The sequence below is a fragment of the Papio anubis genome, chromosome 1 (assembly GCF_008728515.1).
Source record: "Papio anubis isolate 15944 chromosome 1, Panubis1.0, whole genome shotgun sequence".
Taxonomy (NCBI): Eukaryota; Metazoa; Chordata; class Mammalia; order Primates; family Cercopithecidae; genus Papio; species Papio anubis.
Window position 1 is genome coordinate 181,284,060 of NC_044976.1, and position 19,945 is coordinate 181,304,004.

Genomic DNA, 19,945 nt, shown 5'->3' on the forward strand with positions numbered 1-19,945 from the left:
AAGATAAAAACAGAAACAAAATATAAAAGGAAAATTATCAGTCAATAGGTCTATTTTAGTCTAAAAAATACATTCCACTGAGTAGATAAATATTTAAAAATCCTCTAACAACTTACATATGGTCTTTCAAATCTATGCCGATTTCATGTATCTTTGGAAGGAGGCATACTAAACATAAAAACTTTAGAAACAGTTTAATTAGTGTTTTAACAAAATACTCTCAATACTTCATAAAATATAATTTCTCGCAATAAAACATGATGCCACAAAAACAAAAAAACCTTTAAAATTATGATCTTGTATTCATCTGCTCCTCTACTAATTTTTTAAAAATACCCTATGTGTCATCTCAGACTATACCTTATGAAATCAAAATGCCAGTACTGTAAAACAACTAATAATAATATGTTTGGTCATCTAACCAGCAGGTAAAATTCTGCATCTAAACATAATAGATGAAGAGAATTTGAAAAAATTTTAAAACACACACACACATAGAGAAGCAAGCTAGGTTAATTTACTCCTTTTTTCATAAACAGTACGTTGGCTTCAAGGAATTGAGGAAAATGATTCACTTTTATTCCTACTCAATGATGTGTCCAGTAAATACGTAAACTACGTGCCTATTTCAGATACTACATGTAAAAATTTTAAAAAGTCATAATCACTAGTCACAGGAGACTTACATTCCATAAAGAGAATTAATCAATTTTTTAAAATAAGATATCAGAAAGTAACAAATGCTATGCAAAGAAATAAACTAGAGTGATGCAATATAAAGTGACTAAGTGGCTACATCAGACCGCAAGAGGAAGCTTGGCCTGATTTAGGTAAAGAAAGAAAGGAGCCTAGGAAAAAATGGGGGAAATGTAGGTGAGATCATGGACATTTATGATTTAGGACCAGATTATTTAGGGATTGTAGGTCACAAGTAACACATTTTTACATTACATCCTTGGATTATAAGAAGCAGTCTTTTAAAACTCACTGTCATGCTCTTTGTAAAACTATTGTTGGAGATACTATTCAACACACAAACAAAAGACTCTCCATGAGAGTCCAAGGAAGAATTTCCTCTCAAATTTCATGTTCAGTAAAAGCTATGTTTTTTGAGGAACTGGTGTAAATTCACCTTATATCAATTTTGAAATAATATCTTATTCTATCCTCTGAAAATTCAGAGTTGAATTTACATTGTGTCAATTGTACAAAATCTTATGGTATCTATTTTATTTAAACACATTTTTTTTTTTTTTTTAGGCAGAGTCTCACTCTTTTGCCCAGGCTGCAGTACAGTGGCACGATCTCAGCTCACTGCAACCTCCATCTCCCACGTTCAAGCAATTCCCATTGCTTAGCCTCCAGAGTAGCTGGGACTACAGGCATGCGCCACCACACTCAGCTAATTTTTATATTTTTAGTAGAGCCACGATTTCACCATGTTGTCCAGGCTGGTCTCGAACTCCTGACCTCAAGTAGTCAGGAGACTACAGGTGTGAACCATTGCAACTGGCCAAATAAACTTTTAACCTTAGAATAGTTTTAGACTTACAGAAAAGGTGCAAAGATAGTACAGAGAGTTCCAATATTCCCTCAACCCAGCTGCCCCTCTATCATTAACATCTTACATAAATATCGTACATTTGTCATAATCAATGAATCAATAATGATATATTATTATTAACTAAAATCCATACATTACCCAGATTTCTCTAGTTTATGCCTGATGTTCTTTTTCTGTTCCAGAATCTTCATGGTATCTATTCTATTAAATTTACTCTAGTTTTACTCTCACTATTCTATCTTCATTTTCCCCTTATTCTAAGTTCTGTAACTATTCCTATCTAATATGTGCAATCTTATTCTATAAACCTTCCCCAATACTTCTGGGAACTATATGGAGTAATAAAAAAATGAGGAGAGAAATTTATTGAAAGATACAATTTGCTTTATTCTAACAAGTTAAATAGCCTAGTATTTTTCAAAGTAATGTTTATAAAAATTCTTAAATCTTTTAAAAATAGAGACACAACGAAATGTCCAATTAAAATTATATTCAAATATATCATTTGGAGAAAAATGCAAAGTCATTTTTTAAAAAGTCTTTTTATATTAGTTTAATCTCCAGAATTCTCTTTTGTTGTCAAATACAGCAATAATAATCCCAACTGTCATTATTGACTCATGCAACCTTAAAGTGGTCTCAAAATACACAAATCTAAAACAAAGGTTAAGCAAAATGATCTTTTAATGTCCCTTTCCATTAGAAATATCAATTTCTTAGTTCCGTTACCTAGATTGACTATTGGATTCTCATATTTTTTCCATCACAAATGAAGAGTAGAAAACATTGATACTTTTAAGCAAAAAATACATTTAAAAAGAATATGACAAAATGAAGTTTGAAGCTTTTCTTGAAATTAATTCAGAGGAAAAACTAAAATAGATTAATCAAATACAGCACATAATTTATATATATATAATTTCAAAAGTATCCTGGGAAAGAGGGAAGACAGACAGTTAAAAAAAAAAATAAAGATGTAAGGATGTGAGCATTTACCCAAGTAGATTAATTCCATAAAATTACTGAGACAGTAAACTGGGAGTAGGGAGCATGAGAAAAGGTAAAAGATATTTCAATTTATATTTTTCACAGTTCTATATCACTGAAAACTTGATACTTACAATGTCAAATGGGTACTATATGTAAGAATTGTTATACTTAATTTATAAAGGTAAAAAATTATCTTGCCTCAGAACAACCCTGATTATTAAGGTATAATTGATTGACGCACTGATGGGAAACCTCCAGTTTGCAGTTTAATTTAATTTGTTACAAATATCAAGAGGTAGTATACTCACTGACATCAGGAATTAAAAAACCTCACAATTCTAGTCACTTTAATCCCCTAATCTACTGCCATGTATTCTATATTTACAAGTCTTTCTGCAGAAAAGCATAACAAAATAGTAAAAATTTAAATATGCCATTATTTAAAAAATCAATAGGCTAGGCACAGTGGCTCATGACTGTAATCCTAGCACTTGGGAGGCCAAGGTGGGTGGATCAGTTGAGGTCAGGAGTTCGAGACCAGCCTGGCCAACATAGCAAAACTGGCCAGGCAGGTCAACATGGCAAAACTCCATCTCTACTAAAAATACGAAAATTAGCTGGGCATGGTGGCAGGCACCTATAATCCCAGCTACACAGGAGGCTGAGGCAGGAGAATCACTTAAAACCCCAGGAGGCGGAGGTTGCAGTGAGCCAAGATCACGCCACTGCAAGCCAGCCTGGGTGACAGAGCAAGGCCCTGTCTCAAAAAGAAAAAAAAAAAAAGAAAAGAAAAATTAATAACATACTGTATAATCTGTAACACAGAATTCTAAGTCAGTATCTCAGTCATATATTTCCAATGTAAATGGTTACACAAAAATGCCAGCGATTACATAGAAGAGTAGGTAATGAAATGTATCAGAAATACCAGTGATTACATAGAAGAGTAGGTAATGATATACGTCAGAAATATATCAGAAATACCAGTGATTACATAGAAGAGTAGATAATCAAATGTATCAGAAATATATCTGAAATATGTATTTACATATAAACTGATAAGGAATACCTGAGAGTAAGTCCTTATCTATATTATTTCAGAATATTAGCACTTCCTAGTTATAATCATAAAACATTTATTTTAAATAGAGATTTTTTTGCAATGTATAACTGATTCATTAAAATTCACTCTCAAAGGATGAAACAAAATAACTAGGAATTTGAATGTGTCTGTTTGAGTAATAGAGAGCAAATTAAAGTAAAATAATTTCTCAATACACTGAAATTGTTATGTTGACTTGCTTTTGAGAAAAAGCCCATTTTATCAATGAAGTTAAGGTAGTACCCTGAAATGTCCTACTAAGAAGAAAGTAATACTTCACTATAAAACTATAGTTGTATAGTATGTTTACATGAAAGTATAAAGAAAGAATGTGTGCAGATGTTTTTCTTGTGAAAGTAGTACATGTTCCTACAATACTTCCCCTATAACATGGTCCAAAGAAGTTAATGTCTCTGGACAATGAGAGAAAGAAAAGGCTCTTAACTATAAATATTTGTCATTTTGAACATACTTTCACAAAACTCAGTTTTTCTCTAGTAACAGCAGAAAGAAAATTTTAAAATACTAGAAACATGCTCCAGCCTAAAAGGGATGAATAAATATCATCATCATTTTCAATATATCTCAGAGTATCTTTGTTGCAAACAGAATAGTAAAATAAGTGAACCAATATTAAAGCAAGTTACACAGGGTTAGGAATCAGTTCAGCTTCTATGGAATTTCATTTTTCTTATATTTTTTAAATAGTTAAAGGAGGTATTCTTTATAAGAGATAACCAAATAAAAAACTAAACATATTGATAAGTGTCCTGAGTTAAATATTAGAGAATTACATATATTATAGTCTAAAATTCAGTGACATGAAACTAACTGCCAATTCCTGACTTAATATAAAAGATTTTTACATGTTCAGAGGAAATATGTTTTTAATTCAGAATGGTTTGAGATGAAAGATGGATATTTCTATATGACTGATGAAATGATACTTTTCACTATAAATCTACAGTTTTATTAAACAACTTCACTATCTGTTGTCATAAGAACAAGTCTCTAATAGCTTGTCACTAGAATAACTTCACAGAATTGGTGTCTTATAAAGATATTATTCTGTACATCCAACTTAGAATATTCTCGATACATATTTTTTTGCACTCAACTCTCATTTTAAAAACCTGATGTGGAATTTTAAAAGAATAAACTAGTTCAACCATTGTGGAAAACAATGTGGCGATTCCTCATGGATCTAGAACTAGAAATACCATTTGACCCACTGATCCCACTACTGGGGATATACCCAAAGGATTATAAGTCATCCTGCTATAAAGACACATGCACACATATGTTTATTGCGGCACTATTCACAAAAGCAAAGAGTTGGAATCAACCCAAACGTCCATCAGTGACAGACTGGATTAAGAAAATGTGGCACATATACACCATGGAATACCATGCAGCCATAAAAAAAGGATGAGTTCGTGTCCTTTGTAGTGACATGGATGCAGCTGGAAACCATCATTCTCAGCAAACTATCGCAAGAACAGGAAACCATCATTCTCAGCAAACTATCGCAAGAACAGAAAACCAAACTCCGCATGTTCTCACTCATAGGTGGGAACTGAACAATGAGATCACTTGGACACAGGAAGGGGATCATCACACACCGGGTCCTATTGTGGGGGGTGGGGGGGAGCGGGGAGGGATAGCATTAGGAGATATACCTAATGTAAATGAAGAGTTAATGGGTGCAGCACAACAACATGGCACATGTATACAGATGTAACAAACCTGCATGTTGTGCACATGTACCCTAGAACTTAAAGTATAATTAAAAAAAAAAAAGAATATCCAGCCTCAGAAGGGACATTCTCCCTCAAGAACAGTTGTTGAATTAGCTCCTATTTACTGACATAAGAACATGTACACATGTATACATAAACATGCTTACACACACACACACACACACACACACACCCATTGTAAACATTCTCCATTGTTTTACTGGTCCCACTCTAAAGGCATGACATAAATAGAAAGGAAAAGCTGTGTTGTGCAAATTATGGATGAAGGAAGGACGGGAGGGGAGGGGAGGGGAAGTAAGGAAGCATTACAAAGAAAAACTTCTGACTAAACCAATACATATGATACACAGTCCTAAGATGACATAAGGACATAGTAAAAGATCTGTCATAGGGTAAAGGTGAACTAGACAAGAGAAAAATTTAGAATAAAATAGAAAATAATCATAATATATATTATTAAAAGGAAAAAAAGACCTATATAATAGGATAGTTTTAGTTTTATCATCATATTAGTTTCATACTCTGCAGTACAAAATATCTTTCCTTAAAAAGAGGTTTTCTGTGATTAAACTTAAGGGTTAATTCATCTTACCTTCCACAGAAGGTGCCTGGTCCTGAGCTGAATACAGCATATCCTTAAAAGCCTATTAGAAAGAAAGAAAAACAATATATGAAATCATGAGTAAGCTTTATACTGAAAGTATCTGAAGCTAAATAGTTCTTTTTCAATATTCAGTGAACACACATAGTTCCCTAAATTGATAAACACTTCAATTAACATTTATAAACTAAAATCCAAACATTATACCTTCACATTAGTCCAGTATTGTCCAATTTTTAGAATAAGGGCTAACTTGTATACTTTAAAATTAAGGAACAGCTGGAAAAGGATGAAAAATCACCTGAGAGATTATAAACTCTCTTGACTAAGAAAAAACACTGAAGAAAACAGAACAAAAGTCCTAGAGAAAAAAACTAGAAAACTGCATAAGAAACTATCAAGAACTGGATACAAGTATCTTTTTTAAATTGTAGTAAGGTATATGTAACATAAAACTCACCATCTTAACCATATTTAAATGTACAGTTCAATAGTGTTAAGTACATTCACACTGTTGTGCAACCATTCTCCAGAACTCTTTTCATCTTCAATACTTTTTTTAATGAAATTTTATTTTTTATAGCCGGGCGTGGTGATGCACACCTGTAATCCTAGCTACTCAGGAGGCTGAGGTGGGAGGATCGCTTGAACCCAGGAGGCGGAAGTTGCAGTAAGTCAAGACTGTGCTACCACACCCCAGCCTGGGAGACAGACACAGAGTGTGCTACCACATCCCAACCTGGGAGACAGGTTAAAATGATGTTCATTTTAACCATCTCAAAAATAAATAAAAAATAAAAATATAATTTTTTTAAGAAATTTTATTTTTAATCCACAAATAATAACTGTACATATGCCTGGCGTACACAGTGACATTTCAATACATATGGTCTATAGTGATCACATCAGGGTAATTAGGATATCCATCATGTAAAACATCTATAATTTTTTGTATTGAGAACATTCAATATCCTCCTTCTAGCTATTTGAAACTATATACCATTGTTAACTATAGTCATCCTACACTGGTACAGAACACTAGAATTTATTCCTCCTATCTAGCTGTGTAATTCTGTATCCTTTAACAAATCTCTCCCTATCCTCCCCCCTGCCCTCTTCCCTTCCCAGCCTCTAGTATCCTCTGCACTACTTTTTATTTCTATGAGATCAACTATTCTTAGGTTCCACATGTGAGTGAGAACACGTGGTGTTTAACTTTCTGTTCCTGGCTTATTTCATTTAACCTAATGTCTTCTAGTTCCATTCATGTTGTCACAAATAATAGAATTGCATCCTTCTTATACTGAATAATGTTCCTTTGTGTATATACACCACATCTTTAGCCATTCATCTGTTGTTGGACACTTAGGTTGATTCCCTATCTTGGCTATTGGCTAGTGTTGCAATAAGAATAGGGTACAGATGTCTCTTTGGTTTACTGACTTCCTTTCCTTTGAATACATGCCCAGTAGTGGCATTGCTGAATCATATCGTATTAATAGTTCTATTTGGGCCGGGCACAGTGCTCACACGCCTGCAATCCCAGCATTTCAGGAGGCCGAGGCGGGCGGATCACGAAGTCAAGAGATCGAGATCATCCTGGCCAACATGGTGAAACCTCATCTCTACTAAAAATACAAAAATTAGGTGGACATGGTGGCACGTGCCTGTAGTCCCAGCTACTCAGGAGGCTGAGGCAGGAGAATTGCTCGAACCTAGGAGGCAGAGGTTGCAGTGACCCGAGACTGCACCACTGCACTCCAGCCTGGCAACAGAGTGAGACTCCGTCTAAAAAAAAAAATTCTATTTGTAGTTATTTGAGGAATCTCCATACTGTTCTCCATAGTAGCTGTACTAGTTTACATTCCTACCAACAGAGTATAAAACTTACTTTTTCTCTGCATCCTTACTAGCATTTTTATTGCTTTTTTGTTTTGTTTTGTTTTTTGCCATTTTGATAACAGCCTAACTGGGGTGAGATGATACCTTACTGTGGTTATGATTTGCATTTCTTTGATGAAGAGTGATGTTAAGCATTTTCTTCATTTATTTGTTAGCCACTTGTACATCTTCTTTTGAAAAATGTCTGCTCAGATCACTTGCCCACTTTTAAATCAATTTTTTTTTTGCTGTTAAGATGTTTGAGTTCCTTGTATATTCCAGATATTAATCCCCTGTAGTGTGAGTAGTGTGCAAATATTTTCTCTTATTTTATAAGTTCTTTTTTCACTCTGTTGTTTCCTTTGCTGTCCAGGAGCTTTGTAGTTTGACATAACCCCGTTTTTGTTTTTGTTGCCTGTGATTTTAAGTTCTTACTCATGAAATCTTTTCCCAGACCAATGTCCTAAAGCATTTTTCAGTGGTGATCTGGAAAGTCTTCCCTAAGGTTTAGGACTATAAAGATAGTATGGTTTATAGTTTGCTTCCCCTGCTCAAAACCACACTCTAGATTAGCTAACAACTGTATTTAGGTAATTTGGATGGCTGCAGTTTAATCTCTCAATAAGTCGTTGGGGAACAGGAACGAGAAATATTTCTCTATATCTATCAAAATGGTAAAAATCAATTCAGTGGATGAGGATATCCACAGTTCCAAAGCTTCAAATACCATCTAAACACTGGTGATGCCCATATTGGCCTATAGCAGAATTCCTCAAACTCAGTTAATATTAGCATTTTGGGCCAGATAATTCTTTGTTGCGGGGGCTGCTCTGTGCATTATAGAATTTTTAGTAGCATTCCTGGCATCCAGAGACCCATTAGATAACAGTACCAATCCCCACCCTCCAGCTGTGAAAACTAAACATTGCCGAATGTCCCTTGAAGTCAAAAACGTCCCTCCCCAGAACCAGCACAAATATTCAAGCATATAAATACCATAAAGGAAGAAGTAAACTTCCAGAGTAACCCACTCTTTCAAAGAAAAGAATACAGGTACTCAAGTCCAGTAAATTATATTCTTCCCAAGTGAATTTACTATTTGCTCTATTAGTGGCCGAACTGTCAGATCCATGACTAACCAGGCCTAATAATATAGAGTAAAAAATTTCCAATGAAACAAGAGAAATTAAAAATTTTAAATCAATGCATTTTTGTTCATTTTTACCAAAGTTTTATTGAAATACTGGATGTACAAAAATGGAAAATGATGTATGTACAAAACTTTTTAATGTCACATATACTTAAATCCAAAAAATATTCAGTAATATTCACTACTTATACAGAATCTGAAGCAATACAAAAATGCAACTGAGGTATAATAAAAAATTAATATTTGGTCTTTGTGTCCAGTACCTGGCATAGAGCTCCAAAAGCCTTTGGAATGTACTGTCTTTTATATACTAATGAGATAGCTCAATGGGAGGAAGTGGGACAAAGGGTCCTAGTTTTTCATGGTGGCTGGTCACCAAAAAAAATCAAGTGATTAGAGGATTAGAACTTTCAGCCCCACCTCCAGACCTCCGAAGAATGGAGAAGGGTTGAAGATTGAGCTCAATCACTAGTAGAAAAGGATTTAATCAACTGTGCCTGTGTAATGAAACCACCATAAAAACCCTTAAACATCAAGGTTCAGAGAGCTTCCAAGTTAGTGAACACATGAATGTGCAGATGTTAGGATGGGGATGGAACACATGAATGTGTGCCGTGCCATCCCCATCCTAACATCTTGCACTGTGCATCTCTCCATTAGGCTGTTTTTAAGTTGTATCCTCTATAATAAATCTGTAATGGTAAGTACAGTGCTTTCCTAAGTACTGTGGGTAGTTCTAGCAAATTATCAAACCTGGAGGTGGGAATCATGGGAATCCTCAAATTTGCAGAGGCAGGAAGAAACTGAAAACACCTTTGCAAAAACTATAACTTAGAAAATTATTACAGTGCAACAGATCTGACCTAACCAACTCCACCTTGCTTCTAACCTCCAAACTGTCCTTGTTCATTCCAGGGCATAGGCCAAACTAACTTTGGGAGGAACATAGTTTAGAGTTCTACTTTGAAACAAAGACAATATTAACCCTTTCCCAAAACAAACTACCTTCCTGCCTGGAGACTAGACTGTCTTTGTAGTACTAACTAGTCAAAAGATTAGAAATTATGGTTTAGAAGTCATGTAGCTGGAGGTTGCAAGATTCTGAACCTCTTCAAATTGCTCTTGGGGATAACATCACTATTACAAAACTAAGATCACTGCCTGAGACACTTTGCAGACCCTGTCCTCTGAGCTGGCACCACCCAGATCAATAAACTGGCTCATCTGGTATTGTGGTCCCCACTCAGGAACTGACTCAGCACCAAGAGGACAGCTTCGACTTTCTATGATTTCATCTCCAACCCAACCGATCAGCACTCCCAACTCACTGGCCCACTACCTACCAAATTATCCTTATAAACTCCAATCCCCGAATTTTCGGGGAGACTGATTTGAGAAATAATAAAACTCTGGTCTCCCATGTAGCCGGTTCTATGTGAATTAAACTCTTTCACTATTGCAATTCCCCTGTCATAACAAATTGGCTCTGTCTAGGCAGTGGGCAAGGAGAAACAGTTCGGCGGTTACAAAATGTGGGTAGCCCGGGCATCCCATTTGCAGCTAGCATCTTAAGCAGGGGCAGTCTTATGAAATGGAGCCCTTAAGCTGTGGGATCTCTACTACCTCCAGGTAATCAGTGTCAGAATTGAACTCAATTGTTGGACACCCAGCTAATGTTAGAAATTTGGTTTCTGGTGTCCCAAAAAAGATAACACATTTGGTCCCAGAAGTGGTATCATCAAACATCATACTATTCTGTTAAAACCAGAACCCCACCCCCGCCCACAAAAAACACCACACCACAGATTAACCCTGTGGGGAAATCTTTATTAATGGACCACATCTTTTCTTTTATTTATTTATTTTTTTACTTTCAATATGTGAACTTTATGTTATGTGAATTATAACTCAAAGCAGTTATTTTCTTTAAAACATGACAAAGGAAAAAATGTTTCATTTTTAATACAATAGTTGCTAAGGTCCACAATTAGATTCTGAGTTGTTGTTGTTGTTGTTATTATTATTATTATTATTGTACTTTAAGTTCTAGGGTACATGGGCACAACGTGCAGGTTTGTTATGTATGTATACTTGTGCCATGTTGGTGTGCTGCACCCATTAACTCGTCATTTACATTAGGTATATCTCCTAAATGCTATCCCTAACCCCTACCCCTACCCCACAACAGGCCCCAGTGTGTGATGTTCCCCTTCCCGTGTCCAAGTGTTCTCATTGTTCAATTCCCACCTATAAGTGAGAGCATGCAGTGTTTAGTTTTCTGTCCTTGCGATAGTTTGCTGAGAATATTGGTTTCCAGCTTCATCCATGTCCCTACAAAGGACGTGAACTCATCATTTTTTATGGCTGCATAGTATTCCATGGTGCATATGTGCCACCTTTTCTTAATTCAGTCTATCATTGATGGGCATGTGGGTTGGTTTCAAGTCTTTGCTATTGTGAATAGTGCCGCAGTAAACATATGTGTGCATGTGTCTTTATAGCAGCATGATTTATGATCCTTTGGGTATATACCCAGTAATGGGATGGCTGGGTCAAATGGTATTTCTAGTTCTAGATCTTGAGGAATCGTCACACTGTCTTCCACAGTGGTTGAACTAGTTTACAGTCCCACCAACAGTGTAAAAGTGTTCCTATTTCTCCACATCCTCTCCAGCACCTATTGTTTCCTGACTTTTTAATGATCACCATTCTAACTGGTGTGAGATAGTATCTCATTGTGGTTTTGATTTGCATTTCTCTGATGGCCACTGATGACGAGCATTTTTTTCATGTGTCTGTTGGCTGCATAAATGTCTTCTTTTGAGAAGCGTCTGTTGATATCCTTTGCCCACTTTTTGATGGAGTTTTTTTTTTCTTGTAAGTTTGTTTAAGTTCTTTGTAGACTCTGGATATTAGCCCTTTGTCAGATGCGTAGATTATAAAAATTTTCTCCCACTCTGTAGGTTGCCTGTTCACTCTGATGGTAGTTTCTTTTGATGTGCAGAAGCTCTTTAGTTTAATTAGGTCCCATTTGTCAATTTTGGCTTTTGTTACCATTGCTTTTGGTGTTTTAGACATGAAGTCCTTGCCCATGCCTATGTCCTGAATGGTATTGTCTAGGTTTTCTTTTAGGGTTTTTATGGTTTTAGGTCTAACATTTAAGTTTCTAATCCATCTTGAATTAATTTTTGTGTAAGGAGTAAGGAAGGGATCCAGTTTCAGCTTTCTACAAATGGCTAGCCAGTTTTCCCAGCACCATTTATTAAATAAGGAATCCTTTCCCCAATTCTTGTTTTTGTCAGGTTTGTCAAAGATCAGATGGTTGTAGATGTGTGGTATTATTTCTGAGGACTCTGTTCTGTTCCATTGGTCTATATCTCTGTTTTAGTACCAGTGCCATGCTGTTTTGGTTACTGTAGCCTTGTAGTATAGTTTGAAGTCAGGTAGCATGATGCCTCCAGCTTTGTTCTTTTGGCTTAGGATTGTCTTAGCAATGAGGGTTCTTTTTTGGTTCCATATGAACTTTAAAGCAGTTTTTTCCAATTCTGTGAAGAAACTCGTTGGTAGATTGATGGGGATGACATTGAATCTATAAATTACCTTGGGCAGTATGGTCATTTTCACAATATTGATTCTTCCTATCCATGATCTTCCATTTGTTTGTGTCCTCTTTTACTTCGTTGAGCAGTGGTTTGTAGTTCTCCTTGAAGAGGTCCTTCACATCCCTTGTAAGTTGGATTCCTAGGAATTTTATTCTCTTTGAAGCAATTGTGAATGGGAGTTCACTCATGATTTGGCTCTCTGTCTGTTACTGGTGTGTAGGCATGCTTGTAATTTTTGCACATTGATTTTGTATCCTGAGACTTTGCTGAAGTTGCTTATCAGGTTAAGGAGATTTTGGACTGAGATGATGGGGTTTTCTAAATACACAATCACGTCATCTGCAAACAGGGACAATTTGACTTCCTCTTTTCCTATTTGAATACCCTTTATTTTTTTCTCCTGCCTGACTGCCCTGGCCAGAACTTCCAACACTATGTTGAATAGGAGTGGTGAGAGAGGGCATCCCTGCCTTCAAAAGGAACGCTTCCAGTTTTTGCCCATTCAGTATGATATTGGCTGTGGGTTTGTCATAAATAGCTCTTATTATTTTGAGATACATTCCATCAATACTGAATTTATTGAGAGTTTTCAGCATGAAGCGCTGTTGAATTTTGTCGAAGGCGTTTTCTGCATCTATTGAGATAATCATGTGGTTTTTGTCTTTGGTTCTATTTATATGATGGATTACATTTATTGATTTGCATATGTTGAACCAGCCTTGCATCCCAGGGATGAAGCCCACTTGATCGTGGTGGATAAGCTTTTTGATGTGCTGCTGGATTCGGTTTGCCTGTATTTTACTGAGGACTTTTGCATCAATGTTGATGAGGGATATTGGTCTAAAATTCTCTTTTTTTGTTGCGTCTCTGCCAGGCTTTGGTATCAGGATGATGCTGGCCTCAAAAAATGAGTTAGGGAGGATTCTCTCTTTTTCTATCAATTGGAATAGTTTCAGAAGGAATGGTACCAGCTCCTCCTTGTACCTCTGGTAGAATTTGGCTGTGAATCTGTCTGGTCCTGGACTTTTTTTGGTTGGTAGGCTATTAATTACGGCCTCAACTTCAGAGCCTGTTATTGGTCTATTCAGGGATTCAACTTCTTCCTGGTCTAGTCTTGGGAGGGTGTATTGACCACATCTTTTCTAAGATTACATTACATTTTCTAAGATCACATTCTTAAACATGTTATTAATTCAACATACAAACATGTTTAAGAATACCCTGTAAATATGAGGCTGAATATGACAAAATTATGAAACCTCTTCTTAAAATATATATATACTCAGTATTTTCTTTATAATTTCATGTGTCTCAGGGAACATTAACTAACTGCCAGACTAAAATAAGGGGTTAGTCAAGAAGAGCTTATCAAACATCAGAAAGTCTTTTGTACCCACATTAGAATTTGATATTAAAGTCCTCTACAAGTATAGAGTGGTGGTAATATTTTGGTTCTTCAATAGAATATTTCCAGAAGGTCAATGAACAAAAGACTGCTAAAATCAGAGTAAATCTCTAGAAGTTAAAAACAAAAAAGTACTAGAAAAATGTAAGGAGAAAGGAACAAATTGATCCAGCCAGAGAATAGTTACAGAAATAAATCCATTATGGGAACAAATAATATCAGAGATTCAAATGTTTGAATGAAGTTCTTCCACTTCTTGGGTATACTAGGAATGTGTAGCAAAATTAAATAATGCTATCAGGAACCAAATACATCACCAGTGACTTGCAATGACTTGTACACAGTAGACGCTCAATAAATATTGAATTCAAAAGCATTCCATCTCTGGAGAAATTACTTCAAAGATGATTAACAAAGCACATTAAGTAGAATCTCTGGCATGTAATACACATAAATTTAATTTGCAAAAGGAAACCTTTCCAAATTAAATTCTGAAGACGATGAATTTGAATTGTATAAGGAGAAAAATGATAGTCTTCATTCTGATTATAAAACTGAATCAAAGTTTCGTTTAAGTCAAGACAAATCTCACTGAAATCATAGGGAACTCTTTTCGCTTCTTACTACTTTGTGTTCATCTGATTAAGAGGCCCTATATTTTTGGTAGTAATGATCTCTAAAAGAATTCCATAAGTAAGATAACATTCTAGGCCTGTGACAAGAGAATAGTCCCCAATTAGAAACAAGGGGGGAAACAAACCCTCTAAAGTATTGTCTATATTATTACCTATGGACCGTTTGTCTATGAGTCACCCAGACCACATGCCTGGGTTGGGAGCAATACATCCAAGTCACAAAACAACAAATTAAAAGAGTTTCCTCAACTCATGCTGTTTAAGGAAATCTAGCACTTTATATAAAACTCTGAATTTGTACAGTAAATAAATCAATATGTATTCATATGCATTACATGAGTTATTTGATTTCCAAAGGATTAAAAGCAATCCTTTGCATCAGCATCCCTACTCTAATTTCTGTTATTTCTGTTATAATTGTGAAAGGAAAATAAAAACTTGCGACCCCAATTCACTGTGCCAAAAGAAAAAAATTAAGCTGAAAGCTAAGTAATGCAAGAAAAGGCCTTTCCTTTTGTTCCTTGGCAGATAGCTACAGATAAAAGGTTAAATATCTCCAGAGGTAGCTACTCTATGTTCTCCTTATCTTGTGTAAAGTGCTGCTTTACTGAGCATGAGACTAATACATAATTGACTATTCCCCTGTCTGCTCCTTTTCTCTTGCAACATGGGGATTACCATACCCTCCCTCTTTCTCCTCCAGTCCATTTTTTCCCTTTAAATATTGAAGCCCTCAGAATTATCTTTGGAGAAACGCACAGACCACAGTTTCTGTGATTCTGTGTTTATTTCTTCCAGGCATGTCTTCAACTTGGTAAAATAAACTTCTAAATTGGTTAAGACATGTCTCAGATACTGTTTGGTTTATATACTGTTATTAAAATATATATAAACGTAAACTAGGACAAACTCCTAGTACTTATAACAACTCATATAACAGTAAAATCTTACAAACTGAATCCAAAGATAACCACAAACCAATATTATTCAACCAACAACATCACCATGACAGGAAAAAAGATGGTGTTTGGCTAAAACAAAATCTAAAATTGTAACATGAATGTGGTGTTGACTGCCAACATACACGTTCTTTTGAGCTTGGAATGGCTATATTACTGTGTCAAATGTGATGTAATTGTACAAGTACTTGTCTTTACAGTGAGGCAACATAACAGAATGGCTGGGAACTATGATGTCAGACAATGTCTACGAAAACTAACTCTTAGCCAGGCATGGTGGTATGTATTTGAAGGCCCAGCTTCTAAGGAGGCTGAGGCAGGATCACTTGAGCCTGGGAGTTCAAGTCCAGCCTGCACAACATAGCAAAACCCTGTCTCTTTAAAAAAAAAAAAAAAAAAAAAAGTTGGCTGGGTGTGGTGGCTCATGCCTGTAATCCAAGCACTTTTGGAGGCCAAGGCAGCTGGGTCACCTGAGGTCAGGAGTTCGATACCAGCCTGGCCAACATGGTGAAACCTCGTCTCTACTAAAAATACAAAAATCTGCCTCTGCCAGGGTGGCAGGCACCTGTAATCCCAGCTACTCGAGAGGCTGAGGCAGCAGAATCACTTGAACCTGGGACGCAACGGTTGTGGTGAGCTGAGATCGTGCCACTGCACTCCAGCCTGAGCAACAGAGCGAGACTCCATCTCAAAAACAAAAACAAACAACAACAACAACAAAAATTGTGTAACCTTAGGAAAATTAACTTCTGTGTACTTTAGCACCCTCATCTATAAAACAGGAACAGTGATGGCACATATCACACAAGTCTTTAATGAGGACTATCAAAAAAACTCTTAAAACAATACTAAGTTTGATTCATGATGATACATGAAGAACACTTAGAATAGTGCCAAGAACATGGAAGATGCTCAAAATGTTAGCTAATAGAATATGAACTACCACAAAACTTACATCACAATGTTGTGACATTATTTGACCCTGTATTGTCCACAAATGCCTCATTTATGCATGAGGTATGTCTCAGTTCTTTTAAGCTCATCACAAAGAAGTACGGTTCTATCCGGAACCAATAGCAAAACAAGCATACACAAGGGCACTGCAATCTACTGGTATTACTGGTTTATTAAATGGTCCTCTAGATCAGTGGTCCCCAACCCTTTTGGCTCCAGGGACTGGTTTCATGGAGGACAATTTTTCCAAAGACTGGGTTGGCAGGGGAAATGAAACTGTTCCACTTCAGATAATTAGTTAGATTCTCATAAAAAGCGCACAACCTAGATCCCTTACGTGCACAGTTCACAATAGGGGTCGCGCTCCTGTGAGAATCTAATGCCGTAGCTGATGTGACAGGAGGCAGAGCTCAGGCAGTAATACACACTGCTTATCTCCTGCTGTGTGGCTTGGTTCCTAACAGGCCATGGACCAGCACTGGACTGCGGCCTGGGGTTTGGAGACCCCTGATCTAGATGATATAAAATATGTTCCTACTTTATTTTTAGATGATTGCTGATGTGAACACACAATATCTTTCATTCTCATAGGAAACCTACAGACTCCAAAGAAAATATATGCAGATCCCAGTTTGAGTATGATTTTAATAATAATGTATCCTAATTATATTATTCAATCTAAAAAATTATTTAAATTTTGTACAATATACCTTTTTTTGTACAAATACGGTTTAAAGCTAACATGTATATTCAATGAGAACAAATTTCTTATGTTGCTCATTTTTAATAACCCACATTAGATCATCTCTAATCTCCTTTCCAAGGCACAAATGTGTTTCACAGACCATTTAAAGGAGATCCGAAGCTAGAAAAACTCCTACTTCCTGTCAGCTAACCATTGCCTCATACACAACATACTATAAATATTATGACAATCATCAACAAAATGTCTACTGTTATGTTGCTCTCATTCGCTTTAACAGTCATTCAAAGTTAGCACTTTACAATCTACTGGATTAATAAATAATAAAATAAATAAAGACAAGCATATTAAGAGAAAGGGCAAGGAATATTTGTTCACATAAACCTTAAAGGAGTCATAATCCCTGTTAATAATGTTTCACAACTGAATAAAATTACATCAGATACTTTTTTATTTGAACAACCTTTCCAAATGGAAACCTTGAAAAATAAAATTTGAATATATTATTTTAAATATGTGCATATGTGCTCATCTACAATACCCTAGAAATATTCCCCAATTATCTTTTTCAGTTTCCACTTCCTCTTTTTGTATTCTCTTTTTAAGTTACTTCACCAGAAATATTGGGTGAATAATGCACAAGTCAGTTACATCTAATATGGTTTGTCTCATCATCTGAAAATTAGAAATGTTTTCCTAATACTAAAATAAACAGGACAGTTTTGTAAATCAAATTATAAACCTCAAAAGAGGACATCTAGCATTCCCATGTGTACTGTACAAAGAATCAACATACTAAATAATCTTCATTTCTATCCCAAAATATGAATAAATTTACTTAGCTTTGGTTCTGATGATAGAAATAATCAGCAAAGCCAAGAAAAACTCTTACACAAATTATCATATTAAAATTTAACATTAATATACTCTTGTACATACTTAACAAGCCAAAGCCTAGAGTATATAAGCATTAAGCCTGACTCATTTTCATGGAATTCAAAAGAACCCAGTCAGTAAATGGCAATTCAATATGGAGAAGTTGTTACAACACTAAAATTTTATTGAATTGATTAAACTAAATGTATATTAAATATATAAGATATACGTAATTTGTAATAGGAGGAATTAATTTGGAATATGTCATGTTATATTCACACTTACAAATTTTTGCACTAATATTCCCTGATATCTACTGACATGGCTTTTATTCTTTCCATGTGGGTATCTCCTGAATCTAGATCCTTGGCCACATGTCTGATAACACAAACTCACAATGTTCAAAATTCAATTCATTTTCTTCTCAGGGCTTTATTTCTGTTAATGTCATCACCAGTATCTAAATCACACAGATTAATAATCTCGGTCAAAACAGTCTCACTCATTCAACAAATATTTAAGAATATATTGGCTAGACATGGTGGCTCACACCTGTAATACCAGCAAAACTCTGTCTCTTTAAAAAAAAAAAAGAAAAAAAAAAGTTGGCTATGTGTGGTGACTCACACCTGTAATCCCAGCACTTTGGGAGGCCGAAGCAGGTGGATCATAAGGTCAGGAGCTCAAGACCAGCCTGGCCAACATGGTAAGACCCCGCCTCTACTAAAAATACAAAAATTAGCTGGGTGTGGTGCAGACACTTGTAATCCCAACTACTTGGGAGGCTGAGGCAAGAGAATCATTTGAACCCAGGAGGTGGGGGCTGCAGTGAGCCAAGATCGCGCCATTGCACTCCAGCCTGGGCAACAGGGTGAGACTCCGTCTCAAAAAAACAACAACAACAAAAAGAATATATTATGTGCCAGGCACTGTACTAGACACTTCGGATATATCATGAGGAAAATAAAAAACACTGCCCTAGTGTAGTTAACATTATTACATTTTCCTTCTTTCCACTCATGCATGTACAGATCTGATACAGTCAATTCCACTGCCACATCCTCTTTTGCCTTCATACTCTCCTATCCTTCTACCTAAACTATTTCAACAGAATTTTAACTGGTTTAACCACCATGAGTTTTCATGTCTCTCACATGAATCTTTCATGTCTCTCACATGAATCAATCTTTCCAAACCAGCAGCCTCATTCTCCTACCCAAAAACTTGCAAAGATTTCCTCATGGCCACAAAATAAAGTCTATACTCCTCTGCTGGCCTCTAAAACACAAGAGAATGGTCCAATCCACCTTTCTAGGCTTATCTTTCAAAATGGAGAAAACCACTTTGATTTTCATAATCTAACCCTCAAAACAAAATAAATTACATATTACTCATTTTAGAGACCTCAGTATTTCTTCTATCTTTGCCTTTTTTTTTTTACTGTTGCCTCCACCTGGAATCCCTTCCCTTTACCCCTATCTTTTAACCCATCTTGTAAATCTTAACCATCCTTCAAGATCCAGGTCAAATTTCCAACATAGTCAAAGTGCTAAAAGAGAAAAGCTATCAACCAAGAATCCTATATTCAGCAAAAATGTCCTTCAAAATTGAGGGAGAAATTAGGACATTCTCAAACAGCCGAAGAAGTTTGTTACTACTAGGTTTGCCCTGTAAGAAACAGTTAAGGGAATCCTACAAAATGAAATTAAAGAACACTGGACAGTAACTCAAAGTTGTATAAAGAAATAAAAGATCTCAATAAA

The 19,945-nt window shown here is 35.7% G+C and overlaps 1 protein-coding gene across 2 annotated transcripts in view; it reads right to left on the minus strand.

Moving 5' to 3' along the window:
* XPR1 (xenotropic and polytropic retrovirus receptor 1) overlaps positions 1-19,945 on the minus strand; it is a 265,026-nt gene that overhangs the window by 210,433 nt on the left and 34,648 nt on the right. For both annotated transcript variants that reach the window (XM_031658032.1, XM_031658034.1), the window contains exon 2: positions 6,009-6,060. In XM_031658032.1, the coding sequence (XP_031513892.1) occupies positions 6,009-6,060 (52 nt within the window). The remainder of the gene's footprint in view (positions 1-6,008; positions 6,061-19,945) is intronic.